The 25,679-nt window shown below is 42.8% G+C and overlaps 1 protein-coding gene across 1 annotated transcript; it reads left to right on the top strand.

The window, feature by feature from the left end:
* The first annotated feature begins 6,065 nt into the window (after window positions 1-6,065).
* On the top strand, window positions 6,066-12,851 carry LOC115107717 (cyclic GMP-AMP phosphodiesterase SMPDL3A-like). The gene is made up of 8 exons (XM_029631295.2): window positions 6,066-6,400; window positions 6,715-6,928; window positions 8,164-8,308; window positions 8,594-8,690; window positions 8,891-9,054; window positions 9,274-9,454; window positions 10,843-10,967; window positions 11,654-12,851. Exons 1-8 carry the CDS (start codon window positions 6,298-6,300, stop codon window positions 11,954-11,956), a joined length of 1,332 nt encoding a protein of 443 aa, XP_029487155.2. The 5' UTR covers window positions 6,066-6,297; the 3' UTR covers window positions 11,957-12,851.
* The last annotated feature ends 12,828 nt before the right edge of the window (window positions 12,852-25,679 follow it).

Here is a 25,679-nt window from a genome sequence, read left to right as displayed (position 1 = left end):
CTAATATGATACACTATTGCTAGCATTTTACAGCTGCACTATCGAGAGCATGGTCGCATCACCGCCTGGTTTGGTCGCAACACCGCCTGGTGGTCGCATCACCGCCTGGTTTGGCAGCTGCTCGGCATTTGATCATAAGACGCTACAGAGGGTGGTGCGTACAGCCCAGTACATCACTGGGCCAAGCTTGCTACCATCCAGGACCTATCTACTAGGCGATGTCAGAGGAAGGCACAAAAAAAGACTTCAGTCACCCAAGTCATAGACTGTTCTCTCTGCTACCGCACGGCAAGCGATACAAGAATGCCAAGTCTAGGTCCAAAAGGCTCCTTAACAGCTTCTATCCCCAAGCCTGCTGAACAATGAATCAAATAGCCACCCGTACTATTTGCATTGACCCCCCCACCATTTGTTTTTACACTGCTGCTACTCGCTGTTTATTATCTATGCATAGTCACTTTACCCCTGCCTACATGTACAAACTACCTCGACTAACCTGAACCCCCGCACATTGACTCGGTACCGGTACCCCTGCATATAGCCTCATTGTTGTTATTATTATTATTTTTTAACTTTAGTTTATTTATTAAAGATTTTCTTAACTCTATTTTCTTAAAACTGCATTGAAAGTAAGCATTTCACAGTAAGTTATTGTCACGCTCTGATGTGTTTTACCTGTTCTTGTTATCGTCGCCAACCCCTCCAGGTGTCGCTTGTTTTCCCCAGTGTATTTATCCCTGTGTTTCCCGTCTCTCTGTGCCAGTTTGTGTTGTATGTTTTCAAGTCAACCAGCATGTTTTTCCCGTGCTCCTGTTTTCTATTCTCTTTTTCTAGTCTTCCCGGGTTTTGAACCTTACCTGTTTTTTCTGGACTCCGTTCCCGCCTGCCTAACCCTTCTGCCTGCCCTGACATTGAGTCTGTCTGCCAAGCTTTACCTCTTGTACTCAGTACTGGTTTTGACCTTTTTCCTGTCCACGACCATTCTCTTGTCTACTCTTTTTGGATTGTAAATAAACAACAAAGACTCTAACCATCTGCCTCCTGTGTCTGCATCAGGGTCTTGCCTTGTGTCCTTATAGTACGAACTGGCCATGACAGACCCAGCAGACTTGGACCAGCTCCGCCACGCTGTCTCCCTGCAGGGAGCCACTATTGGGAGACATGAGGAGCTGTTACAGGACCATCTGGATGGGCTCCGTTCCTTGACGGAACGACACGAGCAAGGGTTTAAGGAGATTATGGAGCAAATCAGGGAGTTACCCCGGCTCCCCGAGAACCCCGCTTACCTCCTCCGGAGCGATATTCTGGGAATCCTGGTATCTGCCGGGGTTTTCTGTCTCAGTGCTCTTTCATTTTTTAGCTACAGCCATCTTTGTTTCCTTCAGACCGATCTAAAATAGCATATGTTATTACGCTAATGTCGGGAAGGGCTCTTTCCTGGGCTACGGCAGTTTGGGAGTAACAATCCACCATTGGTTGTCATCTGGAGGATTTCATGGCAGAAGTGAGGAAGGTATTAGATTCTCCGGCATCGGGGAGAGAGGCGGCCAGTAAACTTCTTGAATTACATCAAGACTCTCATAGTGTGGCAGACTACACGGTTGATTTTCGCACGTTGGCCGCCGAGAGTGCCTGGAATCCAGAGTCTCTTTTCGATACTTTTCTTCGCGGATTATCTGAGGTGGTAAAAGATGAGCTAGCTGCTCGGGAAGTACCGGTGGACCTCGACTCCCTCATCGCCCCCACCATTAGAATTGATGGATGCCTAAGGGAATGCAGGAGTGAGAGGAGGTCTGGTCTCGGGCACACTCGTTCATCCGCAGTGGCTTGCACACCTTCGAGAGGACCCGAAGCCACCCGAGCTCCCCCGAGAATCATCGACGACAGGTGACACCAGAACCTATGGAACTGGGAAGAGCTAGATTATCACCTAGGGAACGTTCACATAGGCTAAGCTCCAACAGTTGTCTGTATTGCGGTGCTGCAGGGCATTTCATTGCTACCTGTCCAGTGAGGAGACCTAGATCATTAGCAGGTACAAATACTCTGGTGAGTCAGACTGGGAATTCCCTAATTCATATTACCTGTACCCCTTTTGCTGTTATTCTGCAGTGGGGAGACGAGTCAAAGTCTTTTTGGGTGCTCATTGACTCTGGGGCTGATGAAAGTTTAATGACGCTACCCTGGTATCTGAACTAGGTATTCCCACTCAACCCCTTTCCATTACCATGGATGCCAGAGCACTGGACGGCTGTTCCATTGGCAGAGTCACTCACAGCACTGTTCCCATGACTCTGTGGATATCTGGTAATCACAGCAAGTCAATACAGCTGCTTCTCATTGAGTCTCCTCACATCCCTGTGATTTGGGCACCACACCGCCTTGAGTCCGGATTTATTCCCTGTCTGGCTCTGAGACCAAGGCCATGGAGGAGTACATTGATACATTTCTGGCGGCTGTAAGTATTCGCCCTTTGGCCTCTCCTCCCGACGCAAGGTTCTTCTTTGTGGGAAAGAAGGACAAGACCCTGTGTCCATGTATTGATCACCAGGGTCTCAATGACATCACGATCAAGAACCGGTACCCGCTACCACTCCTCTCCTCGGCTTTCGAACCTCTCCAGGGGGCAACCATCTTTTCTAAACTGGACCTCCAGAATGCATACGACTTTGTTCGGATACGCGAAGGAGACAAGTGGAAGACTGCTTTCAATACAGCAAGTGGACACTATGAGTACCTGGTCATGCCGTTTGGACTCACTAACGCTCCTGCTGTGTTCCACGATGTGCTCCAGGACATGTTGAATCAGTTTGTTTTTGTATACTTCGATGACATCCTAGTTTTCTCCCGTTCTGCCCAGGAACACGTTCTCTTTGACAAGTTCTTCAGTGCATTCTGTTAAAACGGAGAAGTGAGAGTTCCACCATTCCATCTCTGAAGGGAATGTTCAGATGTATCTGGAAAAAGTGAGAGCGGTGGTGGATTGGCCCCAACCCACATCCAGGGTGCAGCTACAGCAGTTTTTGGGGTTTGTTCATTTTTACCTCCATTTCATTCGGGGCTACAGCAACCTGGTGGCGGCCCCCTCTTCACTCACCTCTCCCAAGGTACCGTTCACATGGTCACCAGCAGCAAACAAGGCTTTGTGGATTTGAAGCAACCACTGCCCCCATCCTCATCCATCCGAATCCGACTCGTCAGTTTGTGGTGGAGGTTGACGCTTCCGACGTGGGAGTAGGGCCCGTTCTTTCCCAGAGATCTGTCCAGGACCATAAGCTTCATCCCTGTGCCTTCATGTCCCGTCGTCTCAACTCAGCGGAGAGGAACTATGACATTGGCAACTGGGAATTCCTAACAGTAAAGATGGCCCTGGAGGAGTGAAGGCATTTGCTGGAAGGGGCGGAGCATCCATTTTTGGTTTGGACCGACCACAAGAAATCTCTGCACAGAATTTGGAATATCTCTGCACAGTGAATCCGGCGTGCTTAACTGCCACACCCTAGGAATCAGAGACGGTGGGCTCTGTGTTTGAGCTGCGGTTGTCTGGGGTATTGAGTCTTTGGTTCACCATCTCAGACGAACCCTGGGGAAGGCCTGGCTAACCTGGATGTTCGCTCCTGATTCGGATTGGTCCCAAGTCCTGGAATGTGCTCATTCCTCCAGGCTTACCTGTCACCCTGGTGCAGTTACCCTGGCTTTCCTCCACACCCTCGGCCAATCAGAGACCATGTCTCCCTGCCTCATGGTGTTGCTCAAAGCAAGGCAAGCTCCGTCTGGTCTCCTTCAGCCATTTCTTGTTCGTCATCGCCCCTGGTCCCATATTTCCCTAGATTTCATTTGGTTCCATCAAAGCACACCATGTTGGTGGTTGACAGGTTTTCTTTTCCTAGTCTTCTCAGTTTTGTCCCTTGCCTGTTTTTTCTGGACTCCGTACCCGCCTGCCTGACCCTTCTGCCTGCCCTGACATCGAGCCTGTCTGCCACTCTTTACCTCTTGGACTCAGTACTGTTTTTAAAATGTTTATTTAATCTTTATTTAACTAGGCAAGTCAGTTAAGAACAAATTCTTATTTTCAATGACGGCCTACCAAAAGGCAAAAGGCCTCATGCGGGGACAGGAGGCTGGGATTAAAAATTTAAAATAAATTCAATAAAAATATAGGACAAAACACACATCACGAAGAGACAACACAACACTACATAAAAAGCATGATAACAACACAACATCACAACAACATGGTAGCAACACAACATGGCAGAAGCACAACATGGTGGCAACACAAAACAGGGTACTGTCAAGTCTGCTCCTGCTCCTCCCCTCCGGCGTACGACGTCGCCAGAGTACTAACCACCGGTCCTGGGATTCATCATTACGCACACCTGGCACTCATCATTAATCTTTATGATTGACATCTGGACTCCATTACTTTCACAATTTCCATTCTCCCATGTTCACTCACCAGTTGGTATTGTTCTTGTGTATCAGCGGTCTACCTTATGTTAATGTTGTGTTCTTTGTTTTGTTGTTTAATTAAAACGTTTCACCTGCTTCTGACTCACTCAACTGTCCAGTTTGAGTATTTGTTGCAGCTCGTTCCAGTCGCTAGCTGCAGCGAACAGGGATGTGTGTGCTTTGGGGACCTTTAACAGAATGGGTGTTGAATGTGGAGGATGAGGGCTGCAGTAGATATCTCAGATAGGGGGGAGTGAGGCCTAAGAGGGTTTTATAAATAAGCATTAACCAGTGGGTCTTGTGATGGGTATACAGAGATGACCAGTTTACAGAAGAGTATTGAGTGCAATGGTCTGTCCTATAAGGAGCATTGGTGGCAAATCTGATGGCCGACTGGTAAAGCACGTCTAGCCGCTCGAGCACTCTTACCTGCCGATCTATAAATTACATCTCCGTAATCTAGCATGGGTAGAATGGGCATCTAAATCAGGGTTAGTTTAGTAGCTGGGGTGAAAAAGGAGCGATTACGATAGAGGAAATAAAGTCTAGATTTAAATTGAACCTACAGCTTTGATATGTGCTGAGAGAAGGACAGTGCACCGTCTAGCCATACTCCCAAGTACTTCTATGAGGTGACCTCATACAAGACCTCTAAACCCTCAGAGGAAGTAATCACACCAGTGGGGAAAGTGTCATTATTCTTACCAAACAACATTACCTTTGTTTTGGAGGTGTTCGGAACAAGGTTAAGGGGCAGAGATAGCTTGTTGGACACTAAGAAAGCTTTGTTGTAGAGTGTTTAACACAAAATCCGGGAGGGGCCAGCGGAGTACAAGGCTGTATCATCCACATATATATGGGGGAGAGAGCTTCCTACTTCCTGAGCTATGTTGTTGATGTAAACTGAGAAGAGCGTGGGGCCTAGGATCGAGCTTTGTTGTACACCCTTGGTGACAGGCAGTGGCTGAGACAGCAGATGTTCTGACTTTATACACTTCACTCTTTGAGAGAGATAGTTAGCAAACCAGGCCAAAGACCCCTCCCCAGCCAAACATATGCCTGTTGTATTCGGAGCATGTGATAAATGAAATTTGATTTTGATCCTTAGAAACAACCACACAGAGGAAAGAAAGGCAAACCAACGATGTTATGTAATGATGCAAAACATAAGGAAACTAACGCTAAGGGGATAGACTTTTCCTGGTTTCACATTTGTCTTCAGTGATCATAAGGTAAAATGTATCTAAAACAATTGTAATTTATATTTACAATACCCTTATCCAAAGGTTTACTCATTTACCTAGCTCTATCAATAGCTCTTCTCAATTTGTAAATTACAGTGCATGGATAATGATGTTATTTCATTGGAAAAAATAAATATGTTGTTCCACTTGCAACCAACAGTTTGCTAGACCTTATTGAACGTTTAATCTCACATAAAGATAGTGGAATTATGATAGAGATAAATCAAGTCAGAATACAACATATCTGTAGACACACCTCCACCACACCTCCATTTCTATTATCTCCACCCGCAACGAGTAGCAGGTGAATGGCATGCTATTCTCATGTTAAAATTCATGGTCAGAATAGGAGTAGAGAAAAGTGCACAAAAAGGGAATTACGTTCAATTTACGCGCGTTTAACTCGGGGTCAGAATTCCCCACATGTGCTCTCTTGACTCGCTTTGGAATTTATCACGTGACCGTACTGTTCGTTTCAGACCTGGGCAAAGCAGTCACATGAGCGCCGTACTTCCCGTTTGTATCAGCTGAGAAAACGTCAATGATATATCCAAACAACTGCAATTTGTCTCACTGTTTTTTGTTTGTTTAATGTGACAATATGGGGGTCGTGTCCAATCTTCTATTTGGGCTGCTGTCCAACGTGCTGCTGATTTACGCGGCGCCTCTTTCACCTGTAAATAACATTCACCTGCCAAGCATAGGTACGTTGTTTATAGCGTTGATTGCACCCATGGATTATGTTGAGTTGTCAAAATCATTTTGCTTAGAAAATGAAAGCGCATGCTGCTGTTTGTGTTGTATTATATGCCCGTGTATTCTTGTGTTTAACGTTTAAACCAGGTTTTACTTCAGAAAAGTTTTATAACCCAAACCTACTAAAATTACATATTTATTTTCTGGGGAAAAAAAAAAGAGTTACGTCCTGGTCATTTGATGTAACTAGCATGATTTACATCATCCCCTACATGTTATAAAGTAGATCGATATAACATGCCCAATAATATTTCAATTTCAGGGAGATTCTGGCACATCTCTGATCTGCATTTGGACCCCACGTACCATGTGACTGATGACCACACCAAAGTGTGTTTCTCCTCTAAGGGTGTCCCAGCCTCAAACCCTGGTCTGTTTGGAGATTTCATGTGTGATTCTCCCTACCAGCTCATCCTGTCAGCCTTTCAGCACATGAAACAAGTGGCACCACAGCCAGAGTTTATGCTCTGGACAGGGTTTGTAACTTTATATGTTATGAAGAGCCATATGTAGTGTGCCTGTGGATTTGTATCCCTATTTCACACACAACAACATTGCAGAAGTACAGTTTGAGAGGGTTACAAAAACAAACAATAGTAAATTGCTTCCTCTTTCCTTTCATTGGATAACAAAAAATGATCTTGTCACCGATGGAATTGTTGTAACATAAGCAACAAATCAGTGATCTTTTGGAGTTAAGTTAAACATAATCAATGTCTGTATAGCAGGGCTGCCCAATTCTGGTCCTGGACGGCCTCTCCTTCCAAACGGGGACACCATGGGAGTGCAATTAACTACCAGGTAGAAACAAAAACCAGAAGTGTTTTGGCCCTCCAGGACTGGTATTGGGCAGCCATTGTATAGTCATTCAGCTGGAACATTGGTGTAGCACACACTGCAGCAGTATACGTAAGGCGGGCCCACGATAAAATATGAACACGTCATAAGCCATGATTTTTTTTGGAGGGGGGACTACAGGAAATGAGCTTTAAAACTGGAGAAAAAAATCTCAGCCTCATGGCAAAATGTATAGAATAGCAGAAAATGAGCTCTAAAACAGCACAATTTTCTCTCAGCCTCATGGAAAATGTGTAAAATATGCTTGGACCTTACATTACGCCACTGGTCTTGAATCAGCTTTAAGCTGTGTGCGTCGCTATACAAAATAAAATAAGTAATTTGCACATGCAGCCAAATAAACCATAAGTCATCAATACAAGACTTTCTGCTGATATGAAAATGAAGTGCTATAAAGTCATTAAAGCCAACGTGCAACCAGTGGGGGGGGGGGGGACGACTCAGCATCAGATAGGTGTGCATACAGTATGAATAGAGTGAAGAGCGATGCATACGGAAGACTATTAAACATGAAGTAAATGCTAAGCTAATGCCTGAAAATATGAATTATACATCACATGAAGGGTTATGTACTGCATGTGTATGGTGCTTTGTCATTCCAACTCATAAATCTCCAGTTAATCAGTTAAGCCTGACATTTTATTGGCATGTATAATGTGTGTTAAGCAGAATTAATATGCTTTGGTGGAAGGCCCCTGCCACTGCACCTATATTAAAATGTGTGTTTAAAAAGCCAACCCCTGGATTACAGGGATTTAGGGGTAATACATGAGCACATATTTGTTTTATTTTATCAATTATGTCCTGGGCTCTAATAAATTATTAAAACGGGCTTATCCCCCCCCCCCCCCAGAGACAGCCCTCCACATGTCCCTGCAGGGGAGCTGTCCACAGACGTGGTAATCCAAGTCATCAGCAACATGACTCAAACCATCAGGGAGTTCTTTCCAGACATGCTAGTGTACCCCGCCCTTGGGAATCATGACTACTGGCCACAGGTATTTTATTTACAGTATTCCACTTATGGGGAGGTGATTTGGTGGAGAAGTACATGTGATGTATAGTCATCTGTCCAAATGCCGATTGTGGTAGACTGTGAGTTAAACCAGAGATTGAGTCTGTACATCTGAAAGATGAATGTTTTTTGGAAATAAAGGAATTTTTAGCATAAATGAAAGATGAGCAGCAGCAGTTTGTCATTTTCTCTCATCAGAATGTTTGTTTCATTTTTGTCAGTCTATATGCCTACTCTATTTCCATGACACAATGGTCATTCTTTTCAGGATCAACTTCCAACGTCCACTAATGATATTTACCAGGCTGCAGCCAAACTGTGGGAGCCTTGGTTAAAGCCAGAAGCCCTTGTAACTCTCAGAGAAGGTAAGCTGATTGTGTTTAGAACATGGGAACTAGTGTTAGGCCTGATGATCAGGCCTCTTGGTGCCTGGTATTACTATGCATTTGCTTTTTGCATTGTTTTTAATCTACATAAACATGTACATATTGATAACCCTTTCAGAACTCACAATAACTTGATACAATAACCTTACTTGACCCTGAATTTGATGTATTTTGTGAAGGTGGATTTTACTCTCAGATGGTGCTGCCCAAGCTGCGACTGATAAGCTTGAACACTATCCTATACTATAGCCCTAATAAAGTGACAGTGAATATGAGTGACCCGGCTGGACAGTTCCGGTGGCTGCAGGACACCCTGGAAGCATCTGCTCAGAGCATGGAGAAGGTAAATAGGTCATCGCTACATTACTCTGTAGAAGGAATATCTCTGTCTATCCAGGGGAGGATGGCTTCTGAATAGTCCTGCATGGATCCTAAGCAGCCTTCTACGGAAGACAGGATAATATACAGCAAATAACATGGAAGACTGATTATATCTTTTTAAAAGCAATATTTTTCTCTTCTGATGCCTTAACATGCTGTTCCTCCTGTCGTCCCTCTGTAGGTCATTGTAATTGCTCATGTTCCAGTGGGTTACTTGCCCTTTGCCAGGAACACCACCGCCGTCAGAGAAGCCTACAATGAGAGACTTGTGAAGATCTTTCGTGACTACAGTGACATCATCTCAGGGCATTTCTATGGCCACACTCACAGAGACAGCATAATGGTCTTGCAGGACCAACAAGGTGAGTCACTGGCTAGTGTCAAAGCTCTGTGTTACTGTCATCAAGGGATAACTGACTGGGTCAGGATGAGGTTTGAACATTATTTTGTATTATCTGAGATCAAATTATTACATCTCCATCCTACATATCAGTTGCCTGACGACTCATACTGAATTTAATTCCACTGCTCTATCACAACATGCATTCAGTCTGAGACTTCCATCGTAGAAATCCTTTCTGCTGACATGAAATTGAGGGGCATTGTACAAAACATCAGCGATTGGATCATCTCTAACCAATCAAAATAAACACTGTTGAACGTTAAAATAGTGGAATTCACAAGGTGCAATTTCGAAAACTGGCTGTGCATCAGCAGTTTTCCCCATGTTATGTCACTCATTGGCAGTCACTCAATTAGCCCATATCAGTCAAACATTTTTAGATTTGTTAAATTAGTCTAGCTAGCTCTCTTATTTTGTAGTATTCATGGCTGAATTACCTCCAATTACCTTGCCTCCAGGTGGCCCCTATTGATTTTGATAGTCGCACTCACTCAGATATCATATTAACATGGCATAAATCATGGCCAAATTTGTAGAATTGCAGGGAATTAGCTTTTAAAACTTCTCCCTACCCCATGGCAAAATGTGTAGAATTTCAGAAAATTGGCTATAAAACTGCAACAATAAAAACAATTACCTTTTTGTTAATAAAATATTTTTTTCTCTTACAGATCCCTCTGTACGTTTTAAATGCTAGGTTTTAATCCTGGTTCTGAGTTAATGTGTAGCGGCTAATTGTAAATCTTATAGGCTATGTGTGTGTAGATTAACTGAGGTGAATGAAGCTACAGCCTCTAATGGGTTAATGGCTGGGGTCATTTTTACTTGTTTTTACTGTTCTCCATAGCATTTTCGACCTCAGTATAACTCGGACCCTGGCTACAGCCCTGGGCCCAACCCATCGGTTTCTGGGACCAATCAGAACGGCTTGAATGTGTTCGCATTCGAGAAGTCATCAAGGAGGAGAACAAATTTAGAATCATTCTAGAGAAGAAATGTTAATGGGCGTGGCGTTTGCCCGGAGCGATGTGGATTGGTAGCCAGACAAACACATCAGGGTGTGAACGAGGCATCATACACTGAGTCATCTTTTGTACCTTTCCAGATATAATGACGCATTTAGATCATGTTCAACACTGCCTCAAGTTACTCAGACAATTCAAATCCACCTTTCATCTCCTATGGGTTCAGTGTTACAATGACTGCCAGTGTTGGCTAGAATCCCCACGGCCACGAAAGTGCATGTTTGTCTTAACTAGTTTAACTCAATGGAGGAGGGACTGAGGAATGAATGCATTTAGCCATTTATTTATTTACCCAAATCATCCTCATTTGTTTGCTTTGAAGGGGAACCGGTTAATTCCCTGTTTGTCACACCGGCTGTTACTCCAATCAAGAGTGCAGAAGAGCCATACTCCAACAACCCAGCCTTCCGCATGTACCACTATGACCCGCAGGACTACAGGCTGCTGGTAAGTACAACCACCATTATCCAGTGGTTTTGGACAGGCCCCTTTCATTTGAACATGTTTGGAAATATCCATTGATATAATGTATTATCATCCTCATGTCTAACCTTATTAACTCTCTCAAGTGGATGTAGGTTAGCCAGAACTATTTCATCATTCCCACGCAGAGGCCGATTTCATTTCTGCATTTTCATTTTCCCTCTTATCATTAAGGTCTGCACTGATCTGTCCTTGTCTTGGTTGATCAAAGTACAGAAATCCCCATGTGATTCTCGCTTATACAACATAGAGCTCAGAGTAGCTTACAGGTGATTTCAGCATCCCCCTTAGACGGGAGCTAGAACATGTTAGCACTGCAGTAAGCTCCACTGTCAACATTGGGGAGGCCATAGCCCTTAAATATCTACTAGCTCTACTTTCTGGGGTAATCTGTTAAGAAAAGGCCAGGCGGAAAATAAGAGAGTCAGAAACATCTTGACTAAACTTATTAAAATTGGGACCATTCAGGTCAACGTCATTTAGGTAAATTAGCTCTCAACAGCTTAACCAGCCCCTAGACCCACAGCAATGATGTTCCTTCATGATTAATGGTGCTGTCACACATCACTACTTCTAATCGAGGTACTTTCTCAGAGTGGGGGTTTTACATGGCTTTTCATGGTTTTGAAATAGTCTTTCTCTCTCTGAAGGATATTTGGCAGTACTACTTGAATCTCACCGAAGCCAACCAAGAAAAAAGATCTGACTGGAAACTTGAATATGTAATGACTGAAGCGTTTGGATTAAAGGACATTCAACCACACAGCCTGTTTAAACTTGTCTTGAGTTTTGAAATGCAGCAAAGCAAAGCATTTCAAAAGTATTTTAGCCATTTTATGGTGAGCTATGATGATACCATTGTGTGTGATGGGGCCTGCAAGCTGACTCAGGTCTGTGCGGTGCAGTCCTTAGAACGTGCCTCCTATTCCAAATGTATTGAAAAGGGACATTAAAACAATTCTCTTCTTTTTTTTGTGTGAGTTCATCTGAAAATTCAGGGATTTTATACGTGTAGAGATATTTCTTATGTTTTCACATGACCATGGAATGTAAATGTATTTTTTGTAATACTCTCAATTGAATAATTACAAATCAAATCAAAGTTTATTTGTCACGTGCACCAAATACAACAGCTGTAGACCTTACAGTGAAATGCTTACTTACAGGCTCCAACCAATAGTGCAAAAAAGGTGAACAATAGGTAAGTAAAGAAATAAAACAACAGTAAAAAGACAGGCTATATACAGTAGTGAGGCTATAAAAGTAGCAAGGCTACATACAGACACTGGTTAGTCAGGCTGATTGAGGTAGTAGGTAGATATGGTTGAAGTGACTATGCATATATGATGAACAGAGAGTAGCAGTAGCGTAAAAGAGGGGTTGGTGGGTAGCGGGACACAATGCAGATAGCCCGGTTAGCCAATGTGCGGGAGCACTGGTTGATCGGCCCAATTGAGGTAGTATGTACATGAATGTTAGTTAAAGTGACTATGCATATGATAAACAGAGTAGCAGCAGTGTAAAAAGAGGGGTTGGGGGGGGCACACAATGCAAATAGTCCGGGTAGCCATTTGATTAACTGTTCAGGAGTCTTATGGCTTGGGGGTAAAAACTGTTGAGAAGCCTTTTTGTCCTAGACTTGGCACTCCTGTACCGCTTGCCATGCGGTAGTAGAGAGAACAGTCTATGGCTGGAGTCTTTGACAATTTTGAAGCAAATCTGAAGTCGAAATATGTATATGATACCTTGAAATGTTGATGATTATATAATTGCAAAAGGCAAGATATTTTGACAAACTTTCTCTCTGTGAAATGTTATAATCAAAGGGAAATAAATAACTAACTCCTATGCACATTGTATGTTTATTGTTTGAAAATATCTGGCAGTTATTGAATAAACTCTAAACTGAATTGCTTTGCTTGCAGTACAAAGCAAATTAGCTCTAAGTGAAACTGTTGCACAGAAAGTGAGGGCATTCATGAGAAAGATGTTTTTTTTCAATGAACAGCTTGTTTATTTTTTTTTACAAATAAAAGATGGCACAACAATTTACTCTGCATTTGTAAGTTGTTCTGATATTATTTCTCTGAGACACCAATCTGTTTTCTGATGTTACTGAGATCAAGCTCCCTGGATCAAAGGGGCCCTAGTTTTCCCAGCTGTAATGCTGCACTTCTCTTCATGTGCTCCCCAGCCCCTTATATAGCTGTACTGTGAGAGAGGTTAACGCATGACCTCGGAAATGCCTCGCTAGACCAAACCACTCTGTAGGGGAGATGGGGGTTGAGCGGATGGGAATCAGACAGCCCCAAACCCATTTGACCCCCCTCTTCTCCTCTCCATCTCTTCCCCCCTCTCTCCTCTCCATCTCTTCCCCCTCTTCTCCTCTCCCTCTCCCCCTCTTCTTCTCTCCTCTTCCCCCTCTTCTTCTCTCCTCTTCCCTCTATCCCCTCTTCTCCTCTCCCTCTCTTCTCTTCCCCCTCTCTCCACCTCTTCCCCTTCTCCTATCCCTCTCTTCCCCCACTCTCTTTCTTCTACCCCCCCCCCTTCTCTCCCTCTCTTCCCCCCTCTCTCCTATTCTACCCTCTCCCTCTCCACACACGATCTACTCCAGGATGACTATCTGCCCTTGCCTTTTGGAATTGGGGACAAAATCTTTCCACTCATATGCCCTCAACTGAGTTTAGTCATTAGCATTCAGGGGCAGAGAGTATGGAGGAGCCGCAATACCCGGTGGAAGGGACTGTGGAAATGAAGTTAGCGGTTGACATGGTGATAAAGACTACTCCGGGGTAACTGCAGCAGAACTCTGGCAGGCCTCATTAATGACTGAGATCCACTAATGAGCGTGAATCCCTGGCCTGCCAATCAGATAAGCTGTTTCATCTCAAAGAACCAGCTACTGATGGAGTGAAAGAGAGAGATGGGTCAATATTTTCCCTGTCGCTGTGACTCCATTTGAGAATAGAATGGGTCTCCTGCTCTTCAGTCTTCACTACCCCGCTAGCCACCCAGGGTTGTCCTGAGTTCAGGCCAGGTTTTAAACAACAGTATAAATCTTGTAGGAGACAGTGACTGAGGGCCCCTCTTACGGTGGGCAGTAGTAGTGAATGCCTTGATTGGCCTCCTCTACACTGAAAGAGAGGCAATAATACCAGTTCTTATACACCCTCTGAACAAGGATTTGGGTAGGGTGGAACTGAGGAGAGAGCGGAATATGGCTGAGCCCAGAAAAGACACTTCAACTGTCAGCAGCATTCTAGGCATCTTATGAGAAGGGAGGCACGCTTTCTCAGGAAGCCTCCAAGCCTCTACATTTCAAACCAAGAATCCACTCAGACAATAGTGACAGAAGGCTGAGTTCTTAAGTGGACTTAATGCCGTTATATGCCTCTGACCTTCATATCGCCTTAGAGATACAAGGAACTCAACAGCCTGCCTTGCTTATATAATGGAGAGTATTGCTTTACATCTTTTCAGTAATGTAAATAGTCTATGCTATAAAATGTACAAATCCAGAATAGAACACAAGTTCTATACGTCCATGTTTCTCTATCTGAATTGGATTCTATTTTGTACCTGTAGCCAATGAAGAAAGTAATAAGGCATGGTTAATGCTGTCACGTATGCTTAGACTTGTAGAGTGCTCTTTGCTTCCTGAAAACCTTAAGAGCTGTAGTTGTGAGGGACCCCAGCAGGTCAAGTCTACGCTAATTACCAGGCCTCATTATGGTCAAGTAGACTGTCATCAGTCTCCACACCTCACAGCACTTTTATTTCTGCTGGCTGGGTTTATGCTGCAAAACATTTCATCTGTGGATTACTGTCAAGATTGTGTACCTGGGCAGGCCCTTGGGGAACTGGAATCTTTGGAATATGACTGTTCATTTCAGGGAATGGAGGCAGAGCACAGAACCCACTCAACACAGAATACACTGTGCCACTTTGATCAGGGAGACTGTTGTTACTTTAAAGGCTTTTATTCAACACGGAGAGCAATGACACAATGTTAGGTAATGGTGTCGTACCCAGTCTTAATATCACTTAGAGCATCTGTTCAGTTATTGAGGAGTTCCTATGGATTATGTTATTGAGGAGTTCCTATGGATTATTAAAAACTATTTAACATCCAAACATCCTTATAGTCTCTTATAATAATAATACATGAGATTTTAAGTGCTTTTCAAAAAACAACAACAAGGAAGATCAACAGCAAAGAGTATAGAATAAGACAATTCTATTAAAGCTGCTTAGCTAGGGCTGAGTAAGGGGGGAGCTAAAATTAGGGGAAAGACAGACTGAAACGGTGGGTTTTGAGATTGTTTACGTTAGATTACCTCACCCTCTCCACAGTCTTTCCATCTATGGCCATGGTGACTGAAGTGTTATGTGTTAGAGCCAGCTGTGCATTGTTTTGTTGTCCCATTTATCTTGGCCGTGTCTCCAAGACGCTCCGGGGTTGCGGAGGAGGAGGCGTAGTAGCCAGTAATGAACTTGTTCAGGCATTAAAACTGCCACTGGGTGTCTAGTAACAATTGCAGCTCGTGGTTTTAGTGTGCATGGTTATTATGTGGAGGTGGCGTGTGAACGGGTTGCATACCCCAGGTCAATATTTCACACCCTCAGTCTAATGAAGAGACAAGCCATAAGCCATCTTGGTGAAGACTAGTGCATATCAGTGACCTGTCCTCACTTACCCTTCTCTCTATCACTTGATTTCAATGTAAGAGATTCTGATCTCATTTTAAAAGGACTTATTTTGCATGCAGCGACTAAAACCTAAAAGGGTGCCATTTAAAGTACAAAATAGCCTAAAAACCCGTGGGTCTATTCCAGCAACAAGTACTTTGTGCTTGTAGACAATAAATTATGTTTCAAATCAATGTTGCAAGTTGTAACATTGTTGGATGACTCAGATATGACTTTACCACAAAATACCAGCCACATCCAGTAGGGTCCCATTACAGATAGTATAGATGCAGAGCCAGTTGAAGACCAATACAAACCCCTTGAATCATGAGAAGTATTTTTATTTCATCGTAATTTAACGAGGCAAGTCAGTTAAGAACAAATTCTTATTTACAACGACGGCCTACACCGGCCAAACCCGGACGACGCCGGGCCAATTGTGTGCCGCCCTATAGGACTCCCAATCACGGCCGGTTGTGATACGGCCTGGATTCGAACCAGGGTGTCTGTAGTGATGTGTCTAGCACTGAGACGCAGTGCCTTAGACCCGCTGCGCCACTCGGGAGCCCAAGTGTTGTATTACCTACTGAGAGTGAGAGATGGTCTGGATAGACGGTCAGACCTTTTCATAGTCACACCTCTATTGGGACTCATCTTCAGGAGCTCTGTCAACAATGCATAGCCTTGGTGTTGAATCTGTGTCAGCAAGGACAAGAGGGGTCTGGTCTGTGACTGCTAAGTAACCTCTCTCTCCCCAGCCTGGCAATCCTCCTGTGGGAAATTCCTGTGGTTTGTAAATACTGCTTACTGTTCTGCTTATTGGCCAGTTCACTGTCTCGTTCCCAGCTTTGTGTTTTATTCACCGGAAAGTAATTGAGACTAGTATTGTTGGCCTACAACAAGGCTCAACCCTATGTAAGTGTTGCTTTGTTCCATTCAGGTTTTATTTTATTCATCAAGTATGGACATTGATTAATCACTTTTTACCTTAACTCACAGAAAGGTGAAGCATGGTCGTCTAATGATTTTTTACAATACAGGAGGTTGAAAATGTTTGTAAATTCACAGGAATGGCAAGTGTTTTATTGTTTTTAAGTGGTGAAATGCAAGATAGCCATTGCCACTTCTATAAGCATTTAGTAAATCAAAAGTAAATCTAAAGTCTAATATAACTCTTTGTATAGCCAAATTCCCCTGTGGACCAACACAATGTTCTATTCATAGAGTTAACCTCATGTGATGCTAGCTCTCACACCCTACTCCTTCTCCTACAAAATATAAAGAGACTTAGTGAAACAGATTTTCAAAGCCAAACTTGGCACAGACCAGCCATTGAGAGGGAGGCATGGTGATTGTGCAATCCAGCCTATTTCCCCAACGATGGGGGTAAGAGGGGGTCTTGAAGGGGGAAAGGGCCAGGGGTGAGAGAGAGAAGGGGAGCAGGCAGAAACCCGACCAGGGGGGTTCCTTTCGTCTCATGCTTCAGTGGCAATTTGTCAGCCAGCATGAATGGCCGTCTTTATGAACCCACAAGACAGCAGTCGGGGTTCAGATCTGATTGAGCTCTAAGCCGATTGTACCCCGTTCCTTTGTGGGCCGAGCATAGCCCGTTCCCCCTCAGCCAATCGGCATCCAGCTAGGGCATTACCTCATGATCATATGATGTCTATGCCAATCACCCAGAAAAACACTCCCTCTTTTCCCCTTTGAGAGGAAGAAAGGCACTCTGGGAAAATAATGAAACTCCATCAGGCCTTCCATGAGAACCACTCTCTCCAGGAATACATTGACAACGGAGTGTAGAGAGAACAAAAGACAGATTTCTGCAGGGAAATATTTTACAAAGTGGCGTGTAGGCAGTCATGATTGAGGGAGTGTTTGGAAGTAGGCCAAACATACAGGGAAGATCACCATTATGGAGACTACTGCCAATTAACATGTTCCCCACTGGGCTCGGGATGGAGATTCCCATGATACACTAGGGTTAAGCTATTGTCTTCAGACACAAAGCTCTGATTATGGAAGTGGGAGCTGTAGGTATGCGTGCAAGAGACAGTGGTCTGCAAGAATGTACAGAAGTACACTGATGTGAATTTAAGTCGTTTCATTTGGAAAGAATAAAACTGACATTCTTTTTTGCATGACAGAGTGAATAAATGACTAGTTCTCGAACCAATTTGTGGATTGTTTCTTGCTTCATTAACAGTAGGGTTTACACAAAAGTGAATAAATGACATGACACTTACTACAGTATTTTCCCAAAATATTTTGTGAGACTATGGACAGTAGCTCGAATAGTTTTCAGCCTAACATCATCTGAGAACAACATGGTAGATGTTAATTAATAAATGACCTACAACCCATAGTAGGAATGACCAAATTCTTGATAAATCTATTCCTTGTGAGTTACATCTGTTTGGCATCCTATTTTTATTTCCCTCATCAGAGGTGACTTACCTAACAGACTAACATCCTAAAGGATCATGTTCTACCTACCCCCACCCTGTAGCTTAATCTAAAAACAGTTCCTTCAGAAAGTTTTCACAGCCCTTTACCTTTTTTTTTGTTTTTGTGTGTGTTACAGCCTGAATTTAAAATTGATTAAACTGAGATTTTCTGTCACTGGCCTACACACAATAGCCCATAATTAGATTTATTTTTATTTTTTACAAATTAATAAAAAATTCAAAGCTGAAATGTCTTGACTCAAGTATTCAACCCCTTTGTTATGGCAAGCCAAAAAAAGGTTCAGGAGTAAACATTTGCTTAACAAGTCACATAATAAGTTGCATGGACTCACTCTGTGTTAATTAATAGTGTTTAACACAGGGTTTCCCAAACTTGGTCCTTGGGACAAATAATCAACTAATCATCCAGCTTTGAAAATGTTAATCAGCTGTGTAGTGTTAGGGCAAAACCAAAACATGCACCCCTTGGGATCCCGAGGACAGAGTTTGGGAAACACTAGTTTAACATGATTTTTGAATGACTACCTCATCTCTGTACCCCACACATACAATTATCTGTAAGGTCCCTCAGTTGACCGGCGAATTTCAAACACAGATTCAACCACAAAGACCAGGGATGTTTTCTAATGACTCGCAAAGGGCATCTATTGGTAAAAAAGCAGAGATTTGAATGTCCCTTTCATCATGGCAAAGTTATTCATTACAATTTCGATGGTGTATCAATACCACCAGTCACTACAAAGATACAGGCATCCTTCCTAACTCAGTTGCTGGAGAGGAAGGAAACCGCTCAGGGATTTCACCATGAGGTCAATGGTGACTTTAAAACAGTTACAGAGTTTAATGGCTGTGGTAGGAGTAAACTGAGGATGGATCAACAATTGTAGTTACTCCACAATACTAACCTAATTGACAGAGCGAAAAGAAGGAAGCCTGTACAGAATACAAATATTCCAAAACATGCATCTTGTTTGCAAAAAGGCACTAAAGTAATACTCCAAAACAATGTGCCATAGCAATGATTTTTTTTGTCCTGAATAAAAAGTGTTATGTTTAGGGCAAATCTAATAGAATACAATACTGAGTACCACTCTCCATATCTTCAAGCATAGTGGTGCCTGCATCATGTTATGGTTATGCTTGTAATAGTTAAGGACTGGGGAGTTTTTCAGGATGAAAAGAAACAGAATGGAGCTAAAACAGGCAAAATCCTCGAGGAAAACCTGGTTCAATCTGCTTTCCACCAGCCACTGGGAGATTAATTCACCTTTCAGCAGGACAATAACCTAAAACACAAGGTGAAAACTACACTGGAGTTGCTTACCAAGAAGACAGTGAATGTTCCTGAGTTACAGTTTTGACTTAAATCTACTTGAAAATCTATGGCAGGACTTGAAAATGTTTGTCTAGCAATGATCAACAACGAATTTGATAGAACTTGAAGCATTTTTAAAAGAATAAAGGTCAAATTTTCCAGGTGTGGAAAGATCTTAGAAACTAATCCAGAAATACTCACAGCTGTAATCGCTGCCAAACGTGTTTTTATAAAGTATTGACTCGGGTGTGAATAGTTATGTAAATGAGTTGTTTCTGTATTTAATTTTCCAAACATTTGCAAAAATGTCTGAAAACATTATTTCACTTTGTCGTTATGGGGTATTTCGTGTAGATATGTGAGAAAAAACAGATAGTTCATCCATTTTGAATTCAGGCTGTAACACAACAAAATGTGGAAAACGTCAAGGGGTATAAATACATTCTGAAGTCACTGTATGTGGACAGAAGGACATATTTCCAAGTCAGTAATGATTTTCTAAAGACAGGCCTAAACTGATTGTGTGCCTTTGCTGCAGGTTTCCTTCCTTGGCTTTATCCTTGGTTTGTAGTGGGGCAGAGCCTCAGTAGGCAGCATTGAGTAGTTCAGGGTCAATGGTTTTGCCCAGGATGGAACATGTTGGCCAAGGTCTTTGATCATGGTGGAGCCTGGGGGTCGTGACCCCTTTTATTCCACATGATAACAACTTTAATGACCCATGATACTATGTCTGTGTCCCTAATGGCACCGTATTCCCTATGTAGGGCATTATGTTTGACCAGGGCCTGCACTATGTAGGGAATAGGGTGCCATTAGGAACGCACAAAGCCCAACAGATGACCCCGCCTGCAGTTTAGGGGCACAGAGCTGGTTAATTTCTAAAGGCAGGTTTCCTCATTACATTTAGCCCCTGCTAACTGCCTTTTGAACTCTTGATGTTCACCATTGTTACATGCATTAACCAGGCTAGTTTGATATGGATATGAACAATTGCTCTGAGAAACACTGTACAAATAGTACTTGAAATGATTCACAGTAGAAACACTATTCTGACAACCTCAATATTGTCAATTTGACTTTGAATTCCCAAGATATTGTTTTTCCGCCCTTAGTTTACACAGTCCACTGTTGTATGCATGATACAGTATATTTCCATCTTCATTGCAATGGCCTGATGTTCTACAACACAATGGATGGAGATGATGTGGTGTGGGAAGGTTGCCAGGACATACTTTAACACAATCAGACCTGACTTATGCATTCTGCTCATGTGGAAAATTGATGTTTAGTTTTAGTTTTAAACTGGCTATTCAATTGTTTAAAAGTACTCATTATGATCATCTTCTGTGTTATCATATTAGCATTAAAACTGTGCAAGCTATCTGTAGTTGCTGACCAAAATGGAATACACTACTCTGTGACAAAGGGGTCTGAAAAGGTGGTAGACTGCAGATTAACTTCTACAACAGTGCCATCATGTGACATTATATGTTCATTGCATCCTTTTGAATAAAATTCTGTCAACAGTTTTGTACTTTTGTTGGTGGAGTGCATTGGTCATCTCTAAATATGGGGGTGTTATTTTTATTTATCAGGTCATTTACACTTGGAAACTTGTGATGTGAACATTTAAATGAATGGAATCATAAGAATAACAATAAACATGTCAGAACCTTAATATAATTAAATTACATTCCTGATATCATATGAATGAAGTGGTATGTTTTATTCCCTTATAGTTAATGTGACAAAGGAGGTAATAACAACGGCAAGGGCTTTTTCAATTAAATATATTAAAATAACTAATTGAAAAGCACTTCCCTCCCACTTAAGATTATACAAGTGATTCTGGGATAAATGTAGACAAAGTGACATATAACCTCATTTTTCCCCCTAATGTTCCACAGAAAAAAAACAAGGTGTAGGAACAGATTGTAATATTTTGTAACATAATCAGTGAACATGACATTATTGGTCTCCTGGGACCTCATTTATCATTCATGCGTAGGCACACATCTGTGTGTAAACCATGCGTGGGATCATTTCCACGCAAAATGCGAGATGTATCAATATGAACGTTGGCTTGAGAGTGTGCCATGACCATGCGTACACACAGTGCCAAGTGGTAGAATAAGGGAACTGTTTGTCAAGCGTAGTATGGGGAAAATATACTGTATGTTGAACATGTGTGAACCTGTGAGAGTAATCATGAAATCGTTTTTAAACGTAATCGTATTTCCATTTCCAAAACCCATTTTTATAGGATTTTTGCGAGGATTTAAGACTAACCTTAAAAAGGCATGCCATTCCGGTGCACATCCAAGTGCTATCCACCCTCCGGGTTTTGGCAACCGGTACTTTACAGCGGGAGCTTGCCAATTCGCATCTCACAGCCCTCGATGAGCCAATGTTTTAGATGCAATCATCAGCAAAACGAACAGTAACACATACCATTTCCATAAACCATCGCACAACAGGTTGACGTCAACAGGGGTTTCTTTGCCATGATGCCATCAATGGGTTCCCAAATACGAACGGATCAATAGATGGCACCCACCACATCGCCATAAAATCACCATCACAAAACGAATTCAACTATGTGAACAGAAAAGGCTTCCACTCTTTATGTGGTGCGCAAAAGACGCTGCTGAATGTTGTGGCAAGAAGGCCAGGTGGAATGCACGACATGTTTATTATGCAAAACAGCATTGTTGGCCTGTATGCCTGCAGAACAGCATTATTGGCATATATGCCGACAGAAGGTAGCCGTTGAGGATGGATGGCTTATTGGTGAGTGTTGCTTACTCAGTACCTATATTTTGCCATTGCTAAAGCAACTTGACTTGTCCTAATGGTCCTCTCTTTGTAGCTATGTTTTTATTTTTACTGGGCAAGCCACAACTGAGCAAGACAAATAAAACATTTTGGTTGTACTCACTCTCTGACAGTAGCACCTCTATTTAATGTATTATTATTTTTTCTTACCTTTTTTTGGGTGCGCGGTTGTATTTCATGGTATGGCGTCTTGCAATCCCCACGGTTTAAATGGACCACGTGGTTAATTAGGGCGGTTTCGAAAAGCAAACGGCTACAGTCGTGCATGAGCACTGATGCTGGGAACAGTTGGTATTTGTTTATCAATGGTTATCTCCTAACCGTGTGCATATGACGCTCATAGGTTTGTTTGACAAATCACACTTTTTTCCATGCATAAGACAATTCTAAATTCCGTTCGTAAGTGGTATGCTATGACAACATCCCTCAACCCCCAGACTATTAATTGAACCTGTCGCCACTAATAACACCATGTAGGCTGCGTCTGACAAGATGCCAGATAGTGAGATTGGTTCAGGCCTTAAACACGGGCCGGTGCGCCATATGGCGTGTAATTTATCCTGAGTTATACCCTACAGCAGCTCAAGCATATTGCTCCATCTGAACATTAGCGGACACGCGGCGACCATATTGGCAAAGGCCCTGGGCAAGCCTCCGATAAACCACTAGTCCATTAGATGGCATCTGAATCTCTGTCTGTACGAGCGAGCACACCCGGCCTGGCAGCACTGATGCTACTTAGCACTGGGCGCCATGTTGAACCCACTCACCAATTTCTCTGAACCTGCTGGGAAGGGGGACTGGAAGGCTAAGAAAAACGTTTTCATGAAAATTCTTCATGACAGTTCTCGATAATGTTTAATTAAACGGCAATTCGGGTAATTTGTTAGCATTTCTGTTGTAGGCCTAATAGGCTACGTGCTTCCATTCCCCCCATAGATTGTTCAGAGATCCACCATTCCCTCCACCATCTGGCTATTGAGATAAGCTCCTGGGCATTGGCTTGATGGGCGCCTGCCCCATCTAATATTGAAGCAGTACCAGACCAGGTTTTCACACAACCACGCTTATGGACCAGCCAAGGTCAGAGGCAGAGGCAGAGGCCCCGGGCCTATAATTATTAACATGACTGTAGAAAATCAAAACTCAAGCTAAAAGCACTGTCTTTCCATTAAGATGTGCAATTGAATCATCATTGATATTCGAGTTGAATAGGCATACACTATTTTTTTATTTTTTTTTAGCTCATGCACTTTACAGAATAGCAACTCATGGCATCTTTCCATGCACTGATGTACTGAGTGTTCTGGACTATATGGTCCCGTGTTGTTTAGTAAGTAGCCTGTTTTGTCTCACTACTGTATATTTGGAATGTTTTAAACTTGACATCTATACCCCAATCTAAACATTTAAAATAATGTTACATCGCCGTCATTTAAACCAGCGACACCAGTTTCCAAATACCTCGCAGAGCTAGAGCATATTCAACAAGGCGCTGTCCACTCACCTGGTGCTGAAACGGCCACCGGGCAGCACTGGAGTGACTGGACGCGTGAGTTTGGTCAAGGTCACTAATTTCATGACACCTTTGTGATCTGGCTCTGTAATATTAACCACTTTGTAAACATCCAACCTGTCTTACCAGGTAGCTGCGGAAGCCTACATCTCCAGTTTTTTGTAGATAGGGGTAATTGTCATCGAGCATAGATAGCCAAATGCCATTCTGAATGCCATCATGCACCAATACAAATACTGAAAACTGAGTTCTAACATCTTAAGCTACGATTTTTTAAATAATCAAGGAATCAACCATCGAAAGACCAAATGGCCTATTCACATAGCAACGTGAGAGAGCACTTCAAAATGACAGCTGCGCCTTCACAACAAAGGTAATTTGCTATGCAGGTCCGTCCATTCAATTCATTTCCTCCACACACCCGTCAGAACAGAGTGTAATTATCGTCTGCCCATTTCCCTCTCCCTCGGGAGTCTATTTTTCCACCCTGTCACTGCTCAGATGTCAGTCCTGTGCTCCCTCTGGCCCCTCACGCTACATAAAATTAACCACGCGCTGCAGCTTATCTCCCGCTACATCCTCACCAGTGTCGCGCTCGAGCTGGGGGAGCGGTTGAGTGATGTCCAGAATATCTGATGTCTAACTAACACTATGAATCAGTTAACGAAATAACCAATTAATAAACCCCACACAAGCTCTGCAGAATAAGTGACTCCAGAGGAGATTCACAAGGAACAATGCATAATTGGTTCGACTTTGAGTGAGTGGGAGGACATTTCCTTTGTTGCACTAGGTTGATAAGCTCTGAAAATTTAGCCTTTTATATCTATAAGACTTTGAACTGAATGTCTCATCATCGCACATTGCACAAGGAAGTGTATGTGCATCTCAGTCTGACTCAGACAACAGCACCCATTAGATTATTATCCAGGTAGGCAATTAGAATATAGGCCTACACAGGTTTGCGCACCATTATAAGGGCTTCAATCACTAGCCATGATGCGGATGGTACCTCAAAAAATCACATTGATTGGACCCCTGTCAAGTCAAGGGGTCCCCGGCTGTCTGCGCGCGCGTGTGCACCGGTGCGCATGCCAAGTCCTCATCAACAGTGTGCGCCGTTGATCCTCACTCTCAGAGCTTGGAAGCAATTTGGGCAACCTTTGTAGCACAACTTGTAATCACATTTCTTTGTACATGGGGAGAGAGCAACAAACGCAACAAATGCTGGAACAGACAGGTTGGTATTTATTATTCAATTGAGCGGCCACTGGCCCCGCCCTGAGTGGGAGGACCAGGAGGACAGTGTGCAGCCGTAGACCACCACAAGACATAATTAATTGCCATGTCGGGATACTGCTGCAATCAATTAAATAGATATATCAAACCAATTGTGTTGCCTGTGTGATGCAACATTGTAAACATTTTGATGTAAAGTGTCACAATAATGAAAGGGAGGGCCATAGGAATAAACTATTTAATAAACTAAAGAGAATGAAAATTACCCAAGAAGTCAAAACACGTGCATTTTTTTCAGTTGTAATTGTAGGCTATAGCCATATGACCTAATGCATTTATAGCCTAACGCAAAATGGGTTCCACAATGCAATGATAAATGACATAAACATGGTTGAATGGTTGGAGGTCGTTTCAAAAATATTATTTATACAGCACTAGAATAGCCTATACGCTAAAATAAAATAAATAATTCATGAACCCACAAATTGATGACAGACTGAGATTGAGACGACGATAGAAGAGGAATCAGCATAAATTCGAATGTAAAATCAGAGTGGGCAGCCTATGTCTGGTCTGGTCCCAGCCAATGAGCAGGTGGTGTTTGGGTGCGATGA

The sequence above is a fragment of the Oncorhynchus nerka genome, linkage group LG24 (genome assembly GCF_034236695.1).
Source record: "Oncorhynchus nerka isolate Pitt River linkage group LG24, Oner_Uvic_2.0, whole genome shotgun sequence".
NCBI lineage: Eukaryota > Metazoa > Chordata > Actinopteri > Salmoniformes > Salmonidae > Oncorhynchus > Oncorhynchus nerka.
The sequence above is the reverse complement of the archived record's forward strand: the minus strand, read 5'-3'. Positions and strand labels throughout refer to the sequence as shown.

What these genes read in the sequence shown, in the direction of transcription:
- LOC115107717 (XM_029631295.2), top strand. Translation starts at nt 6,298, where the DNA reads ATGGGGGTCGTGTCCAATCTTCTATTTGGGCTGCTGTCCAACGTGCTG. An exon ending in ATCATGACTACTGGCCACAG is followed by an intron (nt 8,309 to 8,593) that starts GTATTTTATTTA and finishes CATTCTTTTCAG; the next exon opens with GATCAACTTCCAACGTCCAC. An exon ending in CGCAGGACTACAGGCTGCTG is followed by an intron (nt 10,968 to 11,653) that starts GTAAGTACAACC and finishes CTCTCTCTGAAG; the next exon opens with GATATTTGGCAGTACTACTT.